Source organism: Tasmannia lanceolata, unplaced genomic scaffold (assembly GCF_043159265.1).
Source record: "Tasmannia lanceolata isolate RefF3 unplaced genomic scaffold, GAP_Taslan_0.1 ptg000003l, whole genome shotgun sequence".
NCBI classification, from domain to species: Eukaryota; Viridiplantae; Streptophyta; class Magnoliopsida; order Canellales; family Winteraceae; genus Tasmannia; species Tasmannia lanceolata.
In genome coordinates this window covers 54,040,606-54,061,869 of record NW_027518680.1, presented here as the reverse complement: position 1 = coordinate 54,061,869, position 21,264 = coordinate 54,040,606, and the positions used below count along the sequence as shown (strand labels likewise).

Sequence of the window (21,264 nt, the reverse complement as noted above, 5' to 3'; positions counted from 1 at the left end):
GGCACTTCAAGTGCCAAATCTAGATCCCTTAGCAGCAATGAATGCGCTCCTCGCAGGCGCCAGGTCTAATGATTTCCGTCGAGCGGTGGCTCGACAAAATCCGCACTCACTAGCGGATCTTATGGCCGGGGCAGAAGAGTACATAACGGTGGAAGAAACACTGGCAGCTCTTAATTCAAATCGGAGGATAACCTCTGAAGAGAAGAATCTCCCTAAGCAACGCAGGGAGGATAAACCTCCCAGGAGAGATAAGTCTTCGCCTCCTCAGAGAAGAGAAGAAAACTTCACGCCTCTCAACACCTCCAGAAAGCACATACTGGCGGCGATCAGCGAAGAGGAGTTCGTGAAGTGGCCTGCTAGAATGATCTCCAAGGGAAATAGGAGAGATCCTTCAAAGTACTGTCGGTTCCACAAGGACCACGGCCACGACACAGATGATTGTTGGCAACTCAAGGAGGAAATTGAGCAACTCATCAGCCGCGGCTATTTGAAAAAGTATATCCGAACTGACAGCCGCAACCAAGAGCGCAGAGGAAAGAGCCCCCAGGGCCGCAGCCCTCAGGGATCACAGCAGCCCCCTGCTCGGGACAAAACCCCTCAGCCGGCCAATACGCAGCCTGAGGCACCCCGATCTCAGCCAAGGGGGGTCATCGATACAATTATGGGTGGGCCTGCCGCTGGGGGTACCTCCTCTACCGCTCGCAAAGCATATGCAAGGCGAGTTAACGCCGTGCACACAACCAGCAAAAAGACGAGAACAGAGAATGAGATCTCCTTCTCAGATGCAGATCTGGATAACCTTATCCTGCCCCACGACGATGCACTGGTTTTAACCATGCTCGTTGCCAACTGGGAGGTGAAGAAAATCCTCGTAGGCAATGGGAGTTCAGCGGACATTCTATACTACCACACCTTTGAGAAAATGATGATAGGCGACGACCGTCTGAAGCCGGCGAACTCAGATTTATTTGGCTTCTCCGGAGAGGTCGTGAAAGTAGTAGGGCAGATCGAGCTCCCTGTTCTTGTCGGAGACCCACCTTGTCAAGATTTCGCCATGGTCAACTTTCTGGTAGTAAGGGCCACTTCGGTCTATAATGCTATCTTGGGACGGCCTGGCCAGAACCTGATCCGTGCAGTAGCCTCGGCCTACCACCAAAAAATGAAGTTCATAACCCCCAATGGTGTGGGGGAAGTTCGAGGAGATCAACCTCAATCCAGAGAGTGCTACGCAATGGCACTCAAAGCAAAAATGCAGTGGAATCACTGCCAATTGAACTGCTCGATGTAAGGGACGAGCTCAGAGGGACTCAACCTGCCGAAGACCTCCTCTCCATCCCACTGTGTCCGGAGGACATTGAGAAAGTCGCTCTGATCGGTTCCTCCCTCAGCAGCAGCATTCAGCACCAGCTCACCAATTTTCTCCAGGACAATGCAGATGTCTTTGCATGGGTTCCTGCCGATATGCCCGGCATTGATCCAGAGATCAGCACACACAGGCTTGGTGTTGATTCAACCTGTAAACCGGTGAAGCAGAAGAGACGACATTTCGCTTTCGAAAGGCAGCCGTCTCCCAACCGACGAAAGTCGGGAAACTCTCCCCGACTTGGGAAGGGCCATATCGAGTGAAAGAAGTTATCCGGCTAGGAAGCTACAAGCTAGAGACACTGGAGGAGCACTTATTACTTCACGCATGGAACTCCAAAAATCTCAGGAATTATTATCAATAGCCAAAACTATTCGACGTAAAAAGGTGACTTTGTAAATTTGTAAATTTGTTGTTATAAATAAATAATCTTTTTTGCAGACTTTGTTTCACTCTTAGTCACTGGAAACCCAGTTCACAAAACTCGGGTACTCATTGGAAACCCAGTTCACAAAACTCGGGTACTCATTGGAAACCCAGTTCATAAAACTCGGGTGCTCATTGGAAACCCAGTTCTTAAACTTGGGTACTCACTGGAAACCCAGTTCTTAAACTTGGGTACTCACTGGAAACCCAGTTCACAAAACTTGGGTACTCACTGGAAACCCAGTTCTTAAACTTGGGTACTCACTGGAAACCCAGTTCTTAAACTTGGGTACTCTCTGGAAACCCAGTTCACAAAACTTGGGTACTCTCTGGAAACCCAGTTCTTAAACTTGGGTACTCACTGGAAACCCAGTTCACAAAACTTGGGTACTCTCTGGAAACCCACTTCTTAAACTTGGGTACTTGCTGGAAACCCAGTTCTTAAACTTGGGTGTTTGTATCTGGAAACCCAGTTCCCAAACTTGGGTACTCACTGGAAAGCCGGTTCGTCAAAATTTGGTTATCAACAGCCTTGGTCCCAGGTTATCAAAAACTAAAGGGCAAGCCGAGCAAGTCACTCAGTTAACAGTTAAAGCTTACTAGAGACAGAAAACAGAAGAGGACAAGTATGATTTCATTACTCAGAGTGTCGGGCCTCGAGGGCCATTACAAAATTAACCTCAAAAGGCTGTCAAAAAATTCCAGGGTCTCAAGGACCATTCCAAAATGAAAACAGAAAAATACTAAGCGTCTGGAAGAGAGGTGATGTCAGCAGGAGCATCTGGCTCCTCATCAGTAATCTTTGGCCTGGCAGGGAGAGTCATATTCTGCATTACTAAGTTTGGATTGCAGGCCTGGAGCTCCTGGAGGCAGTCGTAGTATCTGAGACTATAAGCCTCACTTGATAGGCTGAAGAGCTCGGCCTCTTTTTCCTCAACAGCCGCCTTCACTGCGACATTCTGCCTCTCCTTGGCTCTTTCTCTCTGGGCGCTCATAGCCTCGGCAGCCTTATCCAGCTTCTGCTTCTCCGAGGCCAGATCCTCCATCAACAACTTCTTCTCCTCCTGTACTCGCCCGATGCTCGTTTGAAGCTCCTGGACCTCAGTGGCCAACTTTCCGTTCACCTCTTCAGATGCGGTGATGGCTTCGGAGAACTTCTTACTCTTCTCCTTGAGATCATTGTAGTAGAGCAAGATCTGCAGAAAGAAACAGGGAAACAGGCATCGGTATGGTCAAAGAAAGAAATGGGCAGAAAGTTAGCAAACTGATCACCTCTTCCTTACCTGGTAAGCTGAGGATAACACAGCCTCCTCTCCTGTAGCTGGCGGCTCGCGAAGGACCTGTTGCTTGTCCTTCCGCAGCAGACACTTGCTCATGATTTCTGCTGCTACTCGGCTCTCGCCTAGGGCAGTGTCATCCTTCAGAACGGCTCAATTGGGTCGAAAGACGTTCTCACTAAGTCCCGTAGGAGGACAAGCTCCAGAACCGGTTCCAGTAGAAGCACCACCGGACTTAGAAGAGCCACCGCCCTGGGCAAAGGGGCCTATTAGCTTCACCGTAGTCTTGGCCCTCTGAGATGGGGGTGGAGGAGTGCCCTGTGATGGGGCCGGACTCCCCAACACAGTCGCCTTTCTCTTCTGGCGCTCCTGTTGTGCCTGTGCGGCACCCTCCTGTGCCCGTGGCTGGGCTCCCTGTCTTATCTTCTCAACGATCGATTGTTTCTTCATTTCTGCAAGACAAGCGAGCAGTCAGAAGCAAGCATATAAAAGTAAACATATTCTAAAGACAAGTCTAGCTACATACGTTCTGGAGTCGCGGCACTCACGCCCAGTCCAACTAGCACCTCCTCTCCTGAGAACTCTGCACAGCGGATAAGGCCTGATTGCTCGATCTCCTTCCGCATCAAGGCGAAAGTCTCTCTGTCCTCACTCTCGAGGAGCGGCTTTCGACTTAATTTGGAAGTGTCCGGAGTGTCCCACACCAGAGGGACATGCCAGGGCTCACTGGCCTCCTTATCCTCGACGTAGAAGAACCTATTCTTCCATGAATGTATTGACGAGGGGATGCCGGTAATGATTTTTTGCTCAGGGCGCTGGCTAATGTAGATCCAGCCCCCTTCCTTATGCCTCTTCAAATGTGCACAAGCACGGAATAGCGACAAGCTCACGCTCCTCTCTAACCGGTCGTGGACGAGATACAAGAACCCAGTCAGTAGTCTCCATGAGTTCGGAGCTACTTGAGCTGGGGCCAGTCCGTAGTATCGAAGCATCGCAGTAAAAAATGGGTGCAAAGGAAATTGGAGTCCCGCCCTCAGAGACTCCTCGTAAATACAGAGATCCTGGCTCTCGTTGCAGGCTCTGTCTCCTTCTATAGCTGCCCTCAGTTCAAATCTTGGGGGCACACAGTACTTATCCCTAATGTCCCCCAGCATGGACCTGGTGAGATAGTTCTCCTCGACTAGAGCTCGCAGGTTGTATTTTGGGTTGGCATCCATCCGCGCTCTAGCGAGCACCTCCACCGCCCGGCCAGGAAGGAATGTTGTAGACGCCTCAGCAACGTCACTTTCAACACTCCCCTCTGCTCGGGAGAGACTACCAGTGGGGAGTGGAGTGGCGTTCAAGTCTAAAAACACCTCGTCCCTGTCCCCTCCGTCGTCGCTATCTACAAGATCTATCCTAGCGGACGTCCTAGCCATTACAGGCTCCTCCGGCGGCCTAAATTCTGAACTACTGCTAGTGGAGGACTCCGTATCGGACTCGGAACTCGAATTACTATCAGACATGCAGTAAAGAGAAGGGCTGAGAGGAATACCGGTGAGTGGAGCTCGTCAAGTCCTTGCTAACTCCCACTGCGAACTGCGAACTGCGAACTGAGAACTGAGAAGTCGAAGCTCCTAGAGCAAGAAGAATAGAAGAAAAGATGAAAAGTGAAAAGTAAAAAATGAAAGGGGGTAAACCTCCTTTTATAACTTTTCAGAGACGGTGGGGCAATAAATGCGACGCACGCATCTCAACGACACTCGAATGGCGCCACGTGTCCCATATTTATGATGGACACATTCTCCCACTCAAAAATATGATCAAGCACGCGCGTGTTCCTACGCGCATGAAAATTCACATCTCCACTCCGCACTCTGTGCTCCGTACTCCGTGCTCCGCACTCCGCACTCCGTGCTCCGCACTCCGCACTCCGTACTGGATCTTTTAAAGCCGAACTGGATATAACGCGTTTCAACAAAACGGTAAAAATCAGTCCGGTCCGAACCGGACTGGCCGCAAGACGACAAAAATCAGTCCGGTAAAAGCCGAACTGGATATAACACGTTTCAACAAAATGACAAAAATCAGTCCGGTCCGAACCGGACTGGCCGCAAGATGACAAAAATCAGTCCGGTAAAAGCCGAATTGGATATAACGCGTTTCAGCAAAACGACAAAAATCAGTCCGGTCCGAACCGGACTGGCCGCAAGACGACAAAAATCAGTCCGGTCCGAACCGGACTGGCCGCAAGACGACAAAAATCAGTCCGGTAAAAGCCGAACTCCGGACTCCGATCTCCCAACTCCGAACTCCGGACTGGATTTCCGAACTCAACTTCCAGCCGGACTCCGGACTGGATTTCCGAACTCAACTTCCAGCCGGACTACGGACTGGATTTCCGGACTCAACTTCCAGCCGGACTCCGGACTGGATTTCCGCACTCAACTTCCAGCCGGACTCCGGACTGGATTTCCGGACTCAACTTCCAGCCGAACTCGGGACTGGATTTCCGGACTAAACTTCCAGCCGGACTCCGGACTGGATTTCAGGACTCAACTTCCAGCCGAACTCCGGACTGGATTTCCGGACTCAACTTCCAGCCGGACTCCGGACAATATCTCTGAACTCAACTTCCAGCCGGACTCCGGACTGGATTTCCGGACTCAACTTCCAGCCGAACTCCGGACTGGATTTCCGGACTCAACTTCCAGCCGGACTCCGGATTGGATTTTCGGACTCAACTTCCAGCCAAACTCCGGACTGGATTTCTGGACTCAACTTCCAGCCGGACACCGGACTGGATCTCCGAACTCAACTTCCAGCCGGACTCCGGACTGGATCTCCGAACTCAACTTCCAGCCGGACTCCGGACTGGATTTCCGGACTGAACTTCCAGCCGGACTCCGGACTCAACTTCCAGCCGGACTCCGGACTGGACTTCCGAACTCAACTTCCAGCCGGACTCCGGACTGGATTTCCGGACTGGATTCCCCGATTCACTCCCAGACAATGCCTACCCATTCAGAGAAACGATTGATCACACTTTCCCAAGTCCCTCAATGACTTGGAAAACTGGGGGGCAACTGATGGGGTGTAAAAATCTCAGCCTCTCACAGGCCGCCACCTGTCCAGGAGTAGGTGAACTCCAGCCTCTCACAGGCCGCCACCTGTCAAGGAGTAGGTGAACTCCAGCCTCTCACAGGCCGCCACCTGTCCAGGAGTAGGTGAACTCCAGCCTCTCACAGGCCGCCACCTGTCCAGGAGTAGGTGAACTCCAGCCTCTCACAGGCCGCCACCTGTCCTGGAGTAGGTGAATTCTAGCCTCTCACAGGCCGCCACCTGTCCAGGACACCTGTCCTGGACACCTCACCAGATTTTCCCCTATAAATAGGGGATCAAAGCTCAAACCAACGGGACTCAGCCCTTATAGCTGGACTCATTCTCAACCACCTCACTCCTCGTTCACTCCGGTCCCTCAGGACTCAGCTCCCCTAGTCATCCACCTCAGCTCTTACGTCACTGCTGTACCTGTTACCGATTTTAACTGATGGGGTGTAAAAATCCCAGCCTCTCACTGGCCGCCACCTGTCCAGGAATAGGTGAACTCCAGCCTCTCACAGGCCGCCACCTGTCCAGGAGTAGGTGAACTCCAGCCTCTCACAGGCCACCACCTGTCCTGGAGTAGGTGAATTCTAGCCTCTCACAGGCCGCCACCTGTCCAGGACACCTGTCCTGGACACCTCACCAGATTTTCCCCTATAAATAGGGGATCAAAGCTCAAACCAACGGGTAATACAAAAAATGGGTAATGCAAAAAACCCTCTTCTCCACCCAAAACTCTTAGACTTCTCCCCTTCACTCCTGTCCATACTGACTTGAGTGTCGAAGGGCCTGTCCGGAGTAAAACCCGGGTCGGTCTTCTGACCTTGCTTGCCTTGTGCAGGACTCAGCCTTCATAGCTGGACTCAGTCTCAACCACCTCACTCCTCGTTCACTCCGGTCCCTCAGGACTCAGCTCCCCTAGTCATCCACCTCAGCTCTTACGTCACTGCTGTACCTGTTACCGATTTTAGGTCTAACACCTGGTGTGAGTCAAATACTCTAATACCACGTGAAACAACCAATTACTCCAAAAGCTTAAGCTGTTAGTTGGTGCCTTTTAATCATTTACACTTTAACAATGGGCAATGTGAAGCAGGACCTTGATCAAAAGTCAATGACAAGATATGAAAAGATTCACTTAAGTCTGAGCTAAATAATTTGTGGGTGTTTAGAGGATTCAAAACCAAGTATCCATGGTTGGAGAGAACTCACAAGGGGCATCATAGAGCCGCTACTCTTGTCAAGCCTGTGTATTTAATTAATGTCCAAAAGGAAACGATAGAGATCCCTGGTCTTCTTATATAATATTTAGGGATTTGCTAGGCAATATCGCAAAAAATCATTTCGCGGCTCACTTTTTCAGGAGAGAACAGACACTTCTCAGATGAATTAAATGATAAGACAAAATCTGCTGCTAGGTGGCTGCTCTCTCCCAAAAAAGTGAGCCGCGAAATGACTTTTTATAAAATTGCTTAGGAAATCCCTTATATTTATAAGAGTTTAAGAAACAAATGAAGTGATAACTAAGAAAAAGGAAATTCCTAGGCTCTGTTTGGCTGCAGGTAATTACCTCCTCGACTAATGGTATAAGGAGTCAATAGGGAGGATACTGGTGTTTGGTTGCCAATTGTAGAGTAGTGGGAGGGGGTGTTATTACAAATATAGAAAGAGAAGAGAGAGAGAGAGAGAGGGAACAGTGATGCAACTCCGATTCATGTGAGAGACAAGCTAGATCATCCAACGGCTTTAAGAAGATCATCCCTCATTCGAGCACAACATAAGGCCCAAGCCCAACTTGAATCCACAAAGCATAAAGGCCAGCTCCAGCCCAAGATCATGGGCACGCTAATTCAGGCCTAACCCAGTTGCATTTTCGTCATAATGAACTTGGTCAATTTTGATGCACGATTTTGGACCTCTAGATGGACGAATCAGAGAAAATTCTTAACGAAGAAGTTGTAGGTCTTTGAATTATCTTTCCAATGGATATTTATGATCTTAATTTGGCGAAGTGGTGGAAGAGTTGTGGCTATTTTGGTAGACTGTGTTTGCTAGCTTTGACTAGTTAATGTGTTTAGAGTTCCTAAGCTATTAATAATGTATGTGGGTCCCTAAACTAGTTAGTGGACTATTTTGAACGAATTTTCTCATGTATTTCTCTATTTGAAGAGTATCAAACATATGTAATAGAGTTTTAGTGAATATTGAATGAAAATTTGCTTATTGCATTTTCCCTTGAACCTTGAAGAGTTCATCCTTGAAACCTAGAAGAGTTTCACTCCTTCCTTGAAGAGTAGGAGCTTTCCTCTATTGTTTACATCCTTGAAGAGTTTCAAACCATCAATCTAGAAGAATTGATGTTATCCACCTTGCTTGGCAACCTAGAAGAGTAGCTATTGAAGTTGCTACATTTACCCAGATTTTAGTCTTTGCTGGACCACCCACTTCCATCTTGTTTTCGAGTGCCTTACAGTATTTTTCTGAGAAAACGTTCTTCATCAAAGTTCTAGATCATTGAGTCCTTGAATTTTGGCTTTGGAATCAAGTCATTCCGACCTATATTGAGGGAGATACGCTCATTTTACCAAGCTTGCGTGTTTTCTTGTATCCGAATTCTTGAGCAATTGAGTGTTTGTTTGTCACTCTCCCGATCCTTAGTCCAAGAAGCCAAGGAGAGGCTTGCATCATTTTGGTATCAGATCTTTGGAGGAGAGGACAATGCCTCCAAAACAAGCCCGACGATGAGGTGGTAGAACAATCACCTTGGATGAAGTACACACACTTGCTGAAAATTTGCAGCAGCATATGCAATAACAAATCAATGATTTGACTCGAGAAGTTGAACGTCTTCGTGCTGAAGCAAACAATCCTCCACCCCATTCCAGATCTGGAAGAACCAATGGTGATTCTTCTTCTTCAGAAAGTGTTCAATCTTTGCGACAAGGAAGGCGCCCCCAACTCTACACACAAGGTGTTCGAGAACCGGATTGGGAAAAGGAAGTCAAGAGAGACATTCCAGAATTTCTAGGAACTGATTCCCCTGATGAAATCATTGATTGGTTAACCCTTCTGAATGAAGTTTTTGAGTATAGAAATGTCCCGGAAGAGCGTCGTGTTGGCATCATTGCCATGCGATTCCGAGGCAAGGCCATAGCTTGGTGGAGAAGTGAGAAGCAAACCCGCCACTCTGCCGGCAAAGATCCTATCATTCGATGGAGAAGATGGAGGATAAGATATGCAAGTACTTCCTTCCCAAAGGTTATAAGAGAGATCTGTACCAACGGTACCAAAATTTGAGGCAAGGAACGCGAACGGTAGACCAATACACCAATGAATTCAATGAGTTGGTAATTCAACAATATTCAAGACCCGGAGGAGGTGCTCGTGAACAAGTATTTGGGAGGCCTTCAACTTCTTATCCAAGAAGCCCTTGATGTTCTTGACATCTGGGATTTGGGAGATGCACACCAAAGAGCTCTCAAGGTGGAGCGTTCGCGCTCTCGGAAGCAACAGTCCACATCTTTCATAAACCAAACAGTTCAAGGCTCGGTTGGCACCACCAAAGCCGGGAACACAAGTGCACACCCCACTAGCATCGACAAAGCCCCTACTCAGCCTAAGGTTTCTAATCAGCCCCCTTCTACCGGTCAAAGCCCTACAACCGGTATACGTTGCTATTCATGTGGTGAGATAGGACATCATGCTAGCAATTGTTGGAAGCTACAAGCAGGTAAAGCATTACTTGTGAAAAATGAATCTGATGATCCGGATGAGGAAGATGCTGATATTGGCCCAAAGTATGATGAAAGTAACTCATTTGATGAGCAAGCGCTTAATGCCGATACCGGTGAGTTTCTTATGATGCGGAAAATTTTTCTTACTCCAAAACAAGAAGCTGGAAAATTTCCACCAATCTATAATGAATATTCAGAAGATGGATATCTAATCTTTCCTAAATTTTCCAATGGTGAGTCATTGACTTCTGATGGTGGCGAAAAGATCAACGATTCACTTAAAGAAATGATTGAGATGTCATACGGAATATTGAACGAAGAACTCATAAAAAATGTATTGGACAACACGTGACATGCTTCTTGGGGTCTGTGCTCATTTTCTTGGGGGGGGGGGGGGGCGTGAGGAGACCCTGATCTCTAATGGTGAAGAGGATGTGGGAAAGAGGGACCTTCAATGGAGTGTTTCCCAAGCTTTCGAAGACTGGAATTGGGTTTCTGTTCGTCGGTCTCTCATCAGTCCGCACATTTCCTGGCCCCCTTAAGTCTTCCCTTTTCTTCTCCGCGGGACCTGTCTGGCTTCGTTCTCGGCCACAAGCTTCCTTCGCTCTAATGAGCTTGTTGGTTTCGGATTCTAGCTCTTGCAGGTCCCGTGGTGGTTTGAGAGTGAGATGTACCTTAAGGTTTTGATTTGTGGTGGTGGTTTAAGGTTGCCACTGCTATCTAGATATCAATGTTGGCCAGTTGTGACAGTTCATCGTTAAATCTAAGCATGAAATCCCTTAGGGTTTCGTTTCTTCCTTGTCAGAGAGCCAAGAGAGCATCAGCCGGGTCATGGCGAAGGCGGTTGTTGGCAAACCGTGTCGTGAACTTCCTCCAACGGGTGAACTAATGGAGATTGAAGAGTTAGGTGGGTGGAAACATATTACATCTATTTCTTCATCCATTTATACTGATCCATTTTTATTCGATCCGACATTGAAGCCTATAGCATATATTCATAAATTCAAGCATATTCAAGAAGGAGAAGGATTCTATTTTTCTCTTTGGAATTATTCAATAACATTTGATCCTCAAGAGTTTAAGATGATTAACATTCTTCGGTACTTCAAAACTCGAGTACGAGTATTCTTGAACAAGGAAATTTTGGAAAACCTCAAGATCATGTGGATGGTCAATAACTTAACACCTTATGTGAGAAATTCAACCAATGATGAAGACTCGAATTCAGAGACAAATTCTTTCAAACAAGGGGGGGATGATGCGACCCCGATTCATGTGAGAGACAAGCTAGACCATCCAACGGCTTTAAGAAGATCATCCCTCATTCGAGCACAACATAAGGCCCAAGCCCAACTTGAATCCACAAAGCATAAAGGCCAGCTCCAACCCAAGATCATGGGCACGCCAATTTAGGCCTGACCCAGTTGCATTTTCGTCATAATGAACTTGATCAATTTTGATTCACGTTTTTGAACCTCTAGATGGACGAATCAGAGACAATGCTTAACGAAGAAGTTGTAGGTCTTTGAATTATCTTTCCAACGGATATTCATGGTCTTAATTTGACCAGGCGGTTGAAGAGTTATGGTTATTTTGGTAGACTGTGTTTGCTAGCTTTGACTAGTTAATGTATTTAGAGTTCCTAAGCTATTAATGATGTATGTGAGTCCCTAAACTAGTTAGTGAACTAGTTTGAACTAATTTTCTCATGTATTTCTCTATTTGTAGAGTATCAAACATATGTAATAGAGTTTTTAGTGAATATTGAATGAAAATTTGCTTATTGCATTTTCCCTTGAACCTTGAAGAGTTCATCATTGAAACCTAGAAGAGTTTCACTCCTTCCTTGAAGAGTAGGAGCTTTCCCTTATTGTTTGCATCCTTGAAGACTTGCAACCATCAATCTAGAAGAGTTGATGTCACCTATATTCCTTGGCAACCTAAAAGAGTAGCCATTGAAGTTATCTTTCTCTATTTTGCCCCACTCTATTTTCAGAATTCTGTCAATTCACATTTATCCACTTCAAGTAATTTTTCGAGCACCTTCTGATGATAATCTGAGAAATTTTTTTTCAGCACAGTTGTATATCTGTGAGTCTTTGAAATTTTGGCTTTGGAATCAAATCATTCCGATCTATATTGAGGGAGATACGCTCATTTTACCGAGCTTGCGCAAATCTGTTTTCTTGTATCTGAATCTTGAGCAATTGAGTGTTTGTTTATCACTCTCCCAATCCTTAGTCCAAGAAGCCAAGGAGAGACTTGCATCAAACAGAGTGAAAGGGAGAAAGAGGAAAAACATCGTTCTCCAAGCCAAATTCCACCTTTTTTGAGAAATTTGGCTTGGAAGGTATTAAGAGGGGACATGGATGCCAAATCATCAGACATGCAATAATTACCCATCAAACTTGTCCGGTAGTCTCCAGGGATATTGATGCTACAATGGCAACCAAACAAGAGATTAATTGTCCTAACGTGGCACCCAAATGCGTAGCTAAACCCCTAAACGATCCTAGATTTTGTGCAACCAAACACACCAAAGGAAACATGTTATAATTATGTAGTTTTTGCTAGAACAACTACTTTTTCTTTTATTGGCAAAGAATTATATTAATAAAGAATGAACAACAACTACTTATATTAAAGAAATAAGACACTAACTAATAAAAATTGAGTAAAAAACTTGTAAGAAGGAAACTTCTTATAACCAATAAGAAAGTAACAAAGGAATACCTATGACGCAACCAAGGGGAAAAAAGTAAAAGATTCCTCTTGACAAATGAGAACAACTATAAAAAGAACCTATTACACAATTAAGGAGAAAAAAGAAGAAGGAAATGATACCCTCCCCTTCACGCCCACTCCCCCTCCCCCTCCCCCACGCCCCGAAATGGATAAAATCCCCCCTTAACGGTTTCTGTAAGAATGGTTCACTGCTTGAGGATAGATTCATTCCTTTAACGTTTTTCTTTGCCTTTAAAACTTAACGGATAACGGGGTGGGGTGTTCTCACACCCAATTCTTATTGTAAAGGGAATAATATATATATTATTTCGATAGACATTCTGTGGAGTAACAGAAGAAGCGATTTAGGACTAGAAAATTATATGAACATGGTGCAAGGAGAGGTAATTGTTAAAAGGAATTGGATTATAGTCTAGGAAGCTATGATTCCTAGAATGAACATGGTTTTTAAGTTTAGTTATTCTAAAGATTGTGAATTTGTTAAATTTCCTATATGTATAATTTACAAGAGTTTGTATAGTATATATTGTGTCATACAAAATTTACAAGGATATCAAGAGATCTCTTTTTTACCCCTCTGGTAAACAATGATAACTAAAAAAAAAAAAAAACGCTAAGGACGTGTTTGGCAGCCATTTATTTTTTCCCACTGAATATTAGTTTATGGAGCGTGGGAGATGAAGAAACTTGAGATCGCATGACTGAGGAGAGGGAGTGAAGCGGCTTGAGAGCAAGAAAAATTAAATTATATTTTGATAGGAATTTTCTTTTCCATGCTTTTCAGCCTTTTCTCAACTCCTCCTCACTCCTAACTTCTCTAGTGTCTCCTTCTCCCACCCTTTGTAGCCCTCTCTAACTACTTGATAAACTAAGATTCCATGGAAAAAAATTTCATGGACAAAGATTAATGAAAGATACATGATTAGGAAGCATCTTGATATAGGGCTAATGAGTTAGGGCTAGCTAACTTTGGAGGATTTCATGATAGTGACGTGTGTGCAAATACTTCCAATTAGACATTCCGAGAGCAAATGGTTCATTTATGCTTCACCATAGATATACTGAAGCAACAAAGCAGAATGAAAATATTTATTAAATTCAGTAATGCATGATTAACTTTGAACTTTACTGATATGATCCTAACTACAAGAAAAGGATGAAAAACATGTTTTAATGGTCTAATTTGAGGTTGAAAACCTCCTAGAGTTGTTAAAAAGAAACATCATTTTTTTTATATTTCTCAAAACCAAAATTACAAGTTATATTCTTCTAAAGAAGTGAATGAATGGGTCATGCACATTTCTCCTTAGGTAGCATCACATTATGGGTCATGCTCATATAGATTATGTGGTAGGGATATATGACCATCCAGTTCTTTGCAGACCTAGAATGCTCCTGATTGGGGTTAAGAATGGACATCTCGTACATGCGCACAAACAGCACTGATCCTGCCTCCATACACCCACTGGGGTGGCCTATCTCGGTCACCAGGGTGGTTGACCCTTAAGCAGGTGGAATGGGTGAGATGATTGGATCACGCACTCAACAAATCACTTTACATAATAACCTATGGACAAGGATTTGGATAAGGTCATTTTGTTAGACAACACCCTTGGATATATCCTTAGACTTGAGGGGTCGTTTTGGTCTGTGGGCGAGCCTTATGGCTTTGGTCTCTCAAACGTAGTCCCCACTTGTGATTGGCATTGGGTAGCACTGGGTCATTGGGTAAACCCATGGGATCAATAGTGATGCCCAACATGAAATCCTCCACCTCTCTCGTAGAGGAAAGTCATTTATAGTTTTAATCTCAAGTGGCCCTTTAAATAATGACTGGTCAGTCGGTTTGATAATTATTTATCGAAGATTTTCTGAAAAGCATTTGTTATTTTCAGAAGGAATTTACAAATGCATTTGCGAGCTCAAGTTGATAGATCGAAAGGTATAATACTGAATGGGCTCAGGGGGTGATTGATGTCCACCCTCGTAGGACCCAACTTGGCAAATGTAGGATTGGAGGAAGGATATGTGCATTGGATGGGCTTAGGGTATTTAGATCTAATGGTCTTCCTCATGGTAATGTCCTAGTGGGGGCCACTTGCCTAATGCGATCGTAGTTGTACTATATTGCCTGAGATCACAGAGGGCCCATGGTGGGCTCTGCAGGAATGACCATTGGGATCCATGCGACGATCTCACTCACAACTCGCAAGAACCTTATGGATTGTTGGACAATCTGGGTTTCAGATTTAATCGTATGTTTAGAATCAATTAGATCCACTGAATGTAATACATGGAGGAGGCGCACATACATGGGGTGCATACAATTGTTTTATTAGAAGAGATACACAAATTATGACATGTAGATGTTTTAATTAACATGTGCACAATTTATGCTTAATTCCTATTGGTTAGGAGTTAAGTTGAGTCCTATTAGCTGAGGATTAAGTGATTTAATTGTGCATGTGCACAATTAATACTTAAATCCTATTGGATAGGAGTTAAGTGAAATCTTATTGGCTCAACACTCAAATGTGGTTTTTTAACTGTGGTTGTAATATAGGGAAATGCTATCAACGCTCAAATGTTTTGATATTTCCACTCAAGTTTCTTGTCTTTTAGTATTTAAAGAGATTGTGAGAAATTTTGGGAACCATAATATGTTGGAAGGGTTTTCACCCTCGGGCAAAATCGCTACGCGCAGCGGAACTAGAAATCGCATAGAATAAATATTTTCTTGTCGATTTCGCCCGTTAACCAAGGAATAAGGGTGTCAATTTTGGCTCGGGCTCGGAAGCTCGCTCGAACTCGGCTCAAAAAAAGCTCGGCTCGAGCTCGGCTTGAATCCTTAACGAGCCGAGCCGAGCCGGCTTGCCAGGGTCGTTAAGCTTAACGAGCCGAGCCCGATTTAGGCCAGGCTCGGCTCGGCTCGGCTCGTTAAGGCTTGTTAAGAATTTAATATATTTATATATATATTATATATTAATATATACACTAAAAGGGTTATCCAGGAGTGAAAGGGGGAGGCAAAATATGTCACTTCATTTTTGGAACCCCATTTGTTACTTGGACCACCCCCCTTAGTGTAAAAAAAGTAGTCAAATTACACTAGATAGGGCTGTCCAGGGAAGATGAGGGGTGTGAACTTAATATAACCCGAGCTCGGTAAGGCTCGTGAGCCTGACCGAGCCGAGCCGAGCCGAGCCTGGTTCGAGCCCGAGCCGAGCTTTTGAGCTTAACGAGCCGAGCTGAGCCTGGCCAAGCTCGGCTCGGCTCGTTTACACCCCTACCCAGGAACCTAGGGGTCTAGATGATCTGGTGGTGATTCAAATAAAAATATATATAAGACATAAAATACCTTTTTGTTTTTCTTAGTTTAAAACTCATTTTAATATAACCTTTTTTTAATCTTGGTGTTTGTTCTATTAGTAATGATCATTTCATTTCTAGAATTTAGTGTTTGAGTTAATTTCTTACAATCGATTTTCTCTCTTTTTAGCCTTTAATTTCATATCATTTCTCTGCTACCAAAAGAGAGTTAACTCTTTCTATTTTTTTTTACCAATTATACTCAGGTCTCTGCCATAGTATCAAACAATTTGTGAGTTTAATTTTATGCAAAAAAATTAAGTGAAGCAGACTTGGCGTTTGGATTTTTTATGATTTTATTTTATTGAGGGTTTTTGGATACTGAGAGAATTTAGTATGTTTCGGATGAGTGGATAATTGGATGATGTTTATGAGTTTTTATTCAATCTTCCTGTCCAATCATTCTCAATTCCTAATGTTTGAGATTTTAGTCAGGGTTAGGGGATGTAGTTGAGGGTATTGCCATATGGATGTGTGTTGGCTACGGGAGTTGGAGAGTATTTCAGAGAATAGTTTTGCATCATTTTTGGGGGGTACTGCCATATGGATATGTGTTGTTGCTATGCTGCGTTAAATCGACCTTAGGGGTGCAACTCAGGTCAATTTTTTGGTAATTCTGGTTGAGTTCTTACCATTAAATCGGCAAGGGTTCAGATTGATTCCAATTCAATTTTTTACTAAAAGCACAACTCGACCAACCCAAGTTTCACCCCTAATCGACCTGTGACACAGTAACTGGAATGCTATATGAAAATGGGGCATTCTTTTTAGGGTCATCTGCTGTTGTTTGGTCTATTGAATTCAAAAGAATAAAATGTTGATACATTTTCAAGGCCATGTGCCAAACTTAAATAACTGGTCACACTTTCATAGTTCCACATCATTTTACTTATACTACTGATTACCCTATAAATTCACTTTTTTTTCAGATAGTGAGATGTTTCTTATGAAATGCTGTCACAATCTTATTATGCAGTACCAAATGAATGCGCTTATACCAGAGGCTTACCAGCTAGAAAGAGAAGATAGACAGATGAGGGTCTTTCACAACTCATTTTGTAAAAGGCAAGGTGACCGCTGTAGTCTGACATAATTCTTTAGAAGGCCCTATGTAGTCATCTAATCTAATATAAGAAAGAGGAAGGGGGGTTTACTGTTCACCGCTGAGGTGGCAGCCCTCCCTTCCCCTCTTGAATCTCCGTGGCAATTTTTTTCCAATGTGGCATTCAGAAATCAAAAATAAAAAAAATCTATTTCTAACGTGTCCATTGCCATCCCGAAACGTCTCGGTTCTAACGTGTCCATTCCCATCCCAAAACATCTTGTAAATGGAACACTTTACATATGAAACGTCTCAACGAGTCTACGCGGTAATTATTTTCCAACGTGGAATTGAAAAAATTTCCATTTTCTCCTTTCCTTAAACCTTCCAAAAACACCATAAATTATCCAACACTACATCTTCCAAAACAAACGAAATAATTAAATTCAGTACCAAAAAAAGAAGGATATCTTCAATTAGTTTCCAAATCGTTTCGGAGTCTAAAGATTTGCTACGTTATAAGAACAGTCCTTGTTTGGAAAGTCTCCTTGGCAACTCAATCTCTAGGTATTCCTTTTTTAACTATTTACCGAAATTAATGATAAATTCACGCACCTGTAGAATAATTACCATCCCTTTTAACGTGAGGTTTGGCTGCCTACAATTTGTGGTGGCAAAAATGGACGTGTAAAAACCAATATTTCATTGACTGCTTAGTTATTATGCCTAACCATTCTTCTTGTTAAAATTGAATACGAGGAGCGTGGTTTGAGCAGTATGTTTCTATCTAATTTTCTTCTCAAGGATTAATGAAACATGGAAAACATGGTGAATTTTTGTCCTCGGGTAGAGTTTGTGCACTACTTGTTTCTCCTATGAAGTTTGCTAATAAAGTCAAAGCCACAAATACACCAATCATCTAGCTGAAACTATGCTCCAGACCTATCTCGTATGCTTGTTACTTCATGCGAGTGAGGATTTTACTCTAAGGAAACATGTTCTACTTATGTGGCAATCCAATTTTGATTCCTTATTGTGGCAATCCCAATACTGCCAAAAAGGAATGATCTAATTATGCAGTTGTTGCTAGAACAACAACTACTTCTCTTAAAAAAAAAAGAAGAGACTAGCTATTAAAATAAGCGGGAGAGACCTTCAATTTCTCAATGGTCGGTTCTTGTCAGGGTGATGTAGGAATTATATAATACAATCACTAATATCTTTTTATACCCAACGTAGGGCACACCTTTAGAGAGAGTTGACTCAGACATTGTTGCACCCCTATGGTTAGAATCCACATACAAAGCTAGAGAAACTCTTAGCAACTATAAATTTCAAGCCTAATACCAGACATCAAAACAAACACACCTATTTCCCTCCAATCCATGGAAATCCACTTCCCCTCCTTTCCTCTTTTCCTTACTCTCCTCCTCTTCTTGTTCACGGTGATGAAGGTAGGAAAGAAGATTAAGACCCAAAACTCAACCCCAAAATTGCCCCCCGGGCCATGGAATCTACCCATCATTGGTAGCTTGCACCACTTGCTAGGCTCACTACCACATCACTCCCTTAGGGACTTAGCCAACAAGCATGGACCCCTTATGCACCTCAAATTTGGCCAGATCTCTACTGTAGTAATCTCCTCTCCTGAAGTTGCCAAAGAGATCATGAAGACCCATGATCTCAACTTTTCAACAAGACCCGATCTCCTCGTTGCGCGGATCACATCTTACGGATGTTCGGACATAGCTTTTTCCCCGTATGGCGCCTACTGGAGACAACTCCGAAAGATATGCATTTTGGAACTCTTAAGTGCTAAGCGTGTTCAATCTTATCTCCAACTGAGGGAAGAAGAGGTGTCAAATCTCATTCGATCCATAGCATCGGCAAATGACCCTACACTTAACATAACCAAGATGCTAATCTCATTGTCCAACAACATAACATCTAGGGCCTGCTTCAGTAACAAGTGTGGGGATCAAGAAAGATTCTTATCGGCTGTCAAGGAATCATTGGAATTCGCGGCGGGTTTCAACGTGGCTGATTTGTTTCCATCATTAAAAATTTTAAGTGTGGTCAGCGGAACAAAGTTTAGATTAGAGAGGATTCATCGGACGTACGATGGGATCTTGGATGACATCATCAAAGAACACAGAGAGAAGAAGATGATGAAGTTTGATGAGGTGGAACATGAAGAGGAGGACTTGGTTGATGTTCTTCTAAGACTTCAAGAGCATGGAAACTTTGAATTTCCTCTCACAGCCAACAATATAAAAGCAGTCATCCTGGTATGTATGTTTTCTACTTGACTAGGTAGTGATGTTTCATAGGACTGAACCTTGGAAAATTTTGTTGTTTTTGTTCTCTTGGGTTTTTTTCTCCTTTTTTTTTTTCATTTAGAAATTGAAAATGTTGGAGGCAATTGGAAAGAAAGGAAAACATGGAAAATTAAAATAAATATATAAATACATTTAGGGCATAAGCACTATGAAATGTAAACATAAACTTAAAGAAACAAAGGTGCGTGCAGACATATAAGAGATAAAAAGGAAAAATAAAAAGTAGAGATAAAAACTTAACTCAAGAACCCTGTAAAAGATTGAAAAGAAAATAAATGAAAAAAATATAAAAAAAGAAAAAAAATAAAGGAAAGAAATTCTCAAAAAAAGTTCAGAACTCCTTTGTTATATATAATAATTTTAATCATTCTATAAAGATTTGTTTGGTTGTTTGAAATTAGTGTATTTATTCCCTTTACAGGACATGTTTGCGGCGGGGACTGAGACTTCATCAACTGTCATGGTATGGGCAATGGCACAGCTAATGAGAAACCCAAGAAAAATGGAGAAAGCACAAGAAGAGGTGAGAAAGGTTCTCAAAGGAAAGGAGAAGATATTAGAGAGTGACATTGGTGAATTAACCTACTTAAAACTTGTTATCAAGGAGACTATGAGGTTGTGCCCTCCTCTTCCATTGTTAGTTCCTAGAGAATCAATGGAGAAGTGTGAGATCAATGGATATGAGATACCCAAGAAGACAAGGGTTCTTGTCAATTCATGGGCACTATCAAGAGATCCAAGATATTGGGAAAACCCTGAAGTGTTTGAGCCAGAAAGGTTTTCTCGTAATTCTATCGATTTCAAGGGGCAAGACTTCGAATTTATCCCATTTGGGGCAGGAAGGAGAGGTTGCCCTGGTATGTTGTTTGGACTAGCTACCATTGAGTTAGCCCTTTCCAACCTTCTCTACCACTTTGATTGGAAACTTCCACATGGGATGAAGGCAGAGAATTTGGACATGAGAGAGGCCTTCGGCATAACTCTAGGAGAAAATAAAGAAATAAAAAAAATGGGTGAATTTATCACACCTAAGGAGAAAATAAAGAAATAAAAGATGCCTTTCGACAAATGACAATAGCTAAAAAAAAATACATCAATTCAAGGATATGATCGGCAACTTTAGAAGCAACGCACAAGCTTTCAAAGGAGGCAAATATTGTTTTATCCATGAGAGAGACTTCAATTTTTCAAACGTCCACGTAATTGTTAGGGTGATGTTGGAATTATATAATACAATTTCTAAAATCTGCCACAAATCTGCTCATTTTTGCCCTCCACTTTTGGAGGGGTTAGGATGATGCAATGAAGCTGATTTTTGGTACACACCCTATCTATGATGGGGCCTTGCAAATGAATGGTTTGGATCACCACAAAAAATGTGGGACCAATGTGTTTGGGCCCTCAAGCTCATATAAGCTATATGAGCTTCAAGCTCACAATCATTTTCCTCTCTCTATATATATAGAGAATTTATATGATGGGTGACCGTGAAAACACGTGAAGTCTAAAAAAGTAGGTACGACCCACTTTTTTTGATGATCCAAACCGTTCATCTGTTTGGGCACAACGTAAATAGGTTGTACGTTGTGCCCCAAAAATCAGTTCCATAGGATGATCCTAACCCTCCGATCTGAACTGATATGAATATGAAGATTTCCAAAAATCATTTATGGAATCTTGTAGAGGAAAAAGGAATAATTTTTTTTAATTCTCGATTTTTCTCCTTCATTCTCTCTCATATTCTTTTACCATTTAGCCCCTAAATAATTCAAATTTATATGGTTTTTAATGACCATAGGCTATCTATTATTCCTCTACCACGTAACCACGCGTCTCATCTCCCTCTCGCTCTCTTTCCCTTTGATGCCTTCTAGAGGTAAGTTTC

The 21,264-nt window shown here is 43.2% G+C and overlaps 1 protein-coding gene across 1 annotated transcript; it reads left to right on the top strand.

Moving 5' to 3' along the window:
- The first annotated feature begins 18,425 nt into the window (after positions 1-18,425).
- On the top strand, positions 18,426-20,670 carry LOC143863323 (desmethyl-deoxy-podophyllotoxin synthase-like). Its single transcript, XM_077374013.1, has 2 exons — positions 18,426-19,328; positions 19,801-20,670. The coding sequence occupies exons 1-2, from the start codon at positions 18,426-18,428 to the stop codon at positions 20,428-20,430; spliced, it is 1,533 nt and encodes a 510-aa protein (XP_077230128.1). The 3' UTR covers positions 20,431-20,670.
- Positions 20,671-21,264: the final 594 nt, after the last annotated feature.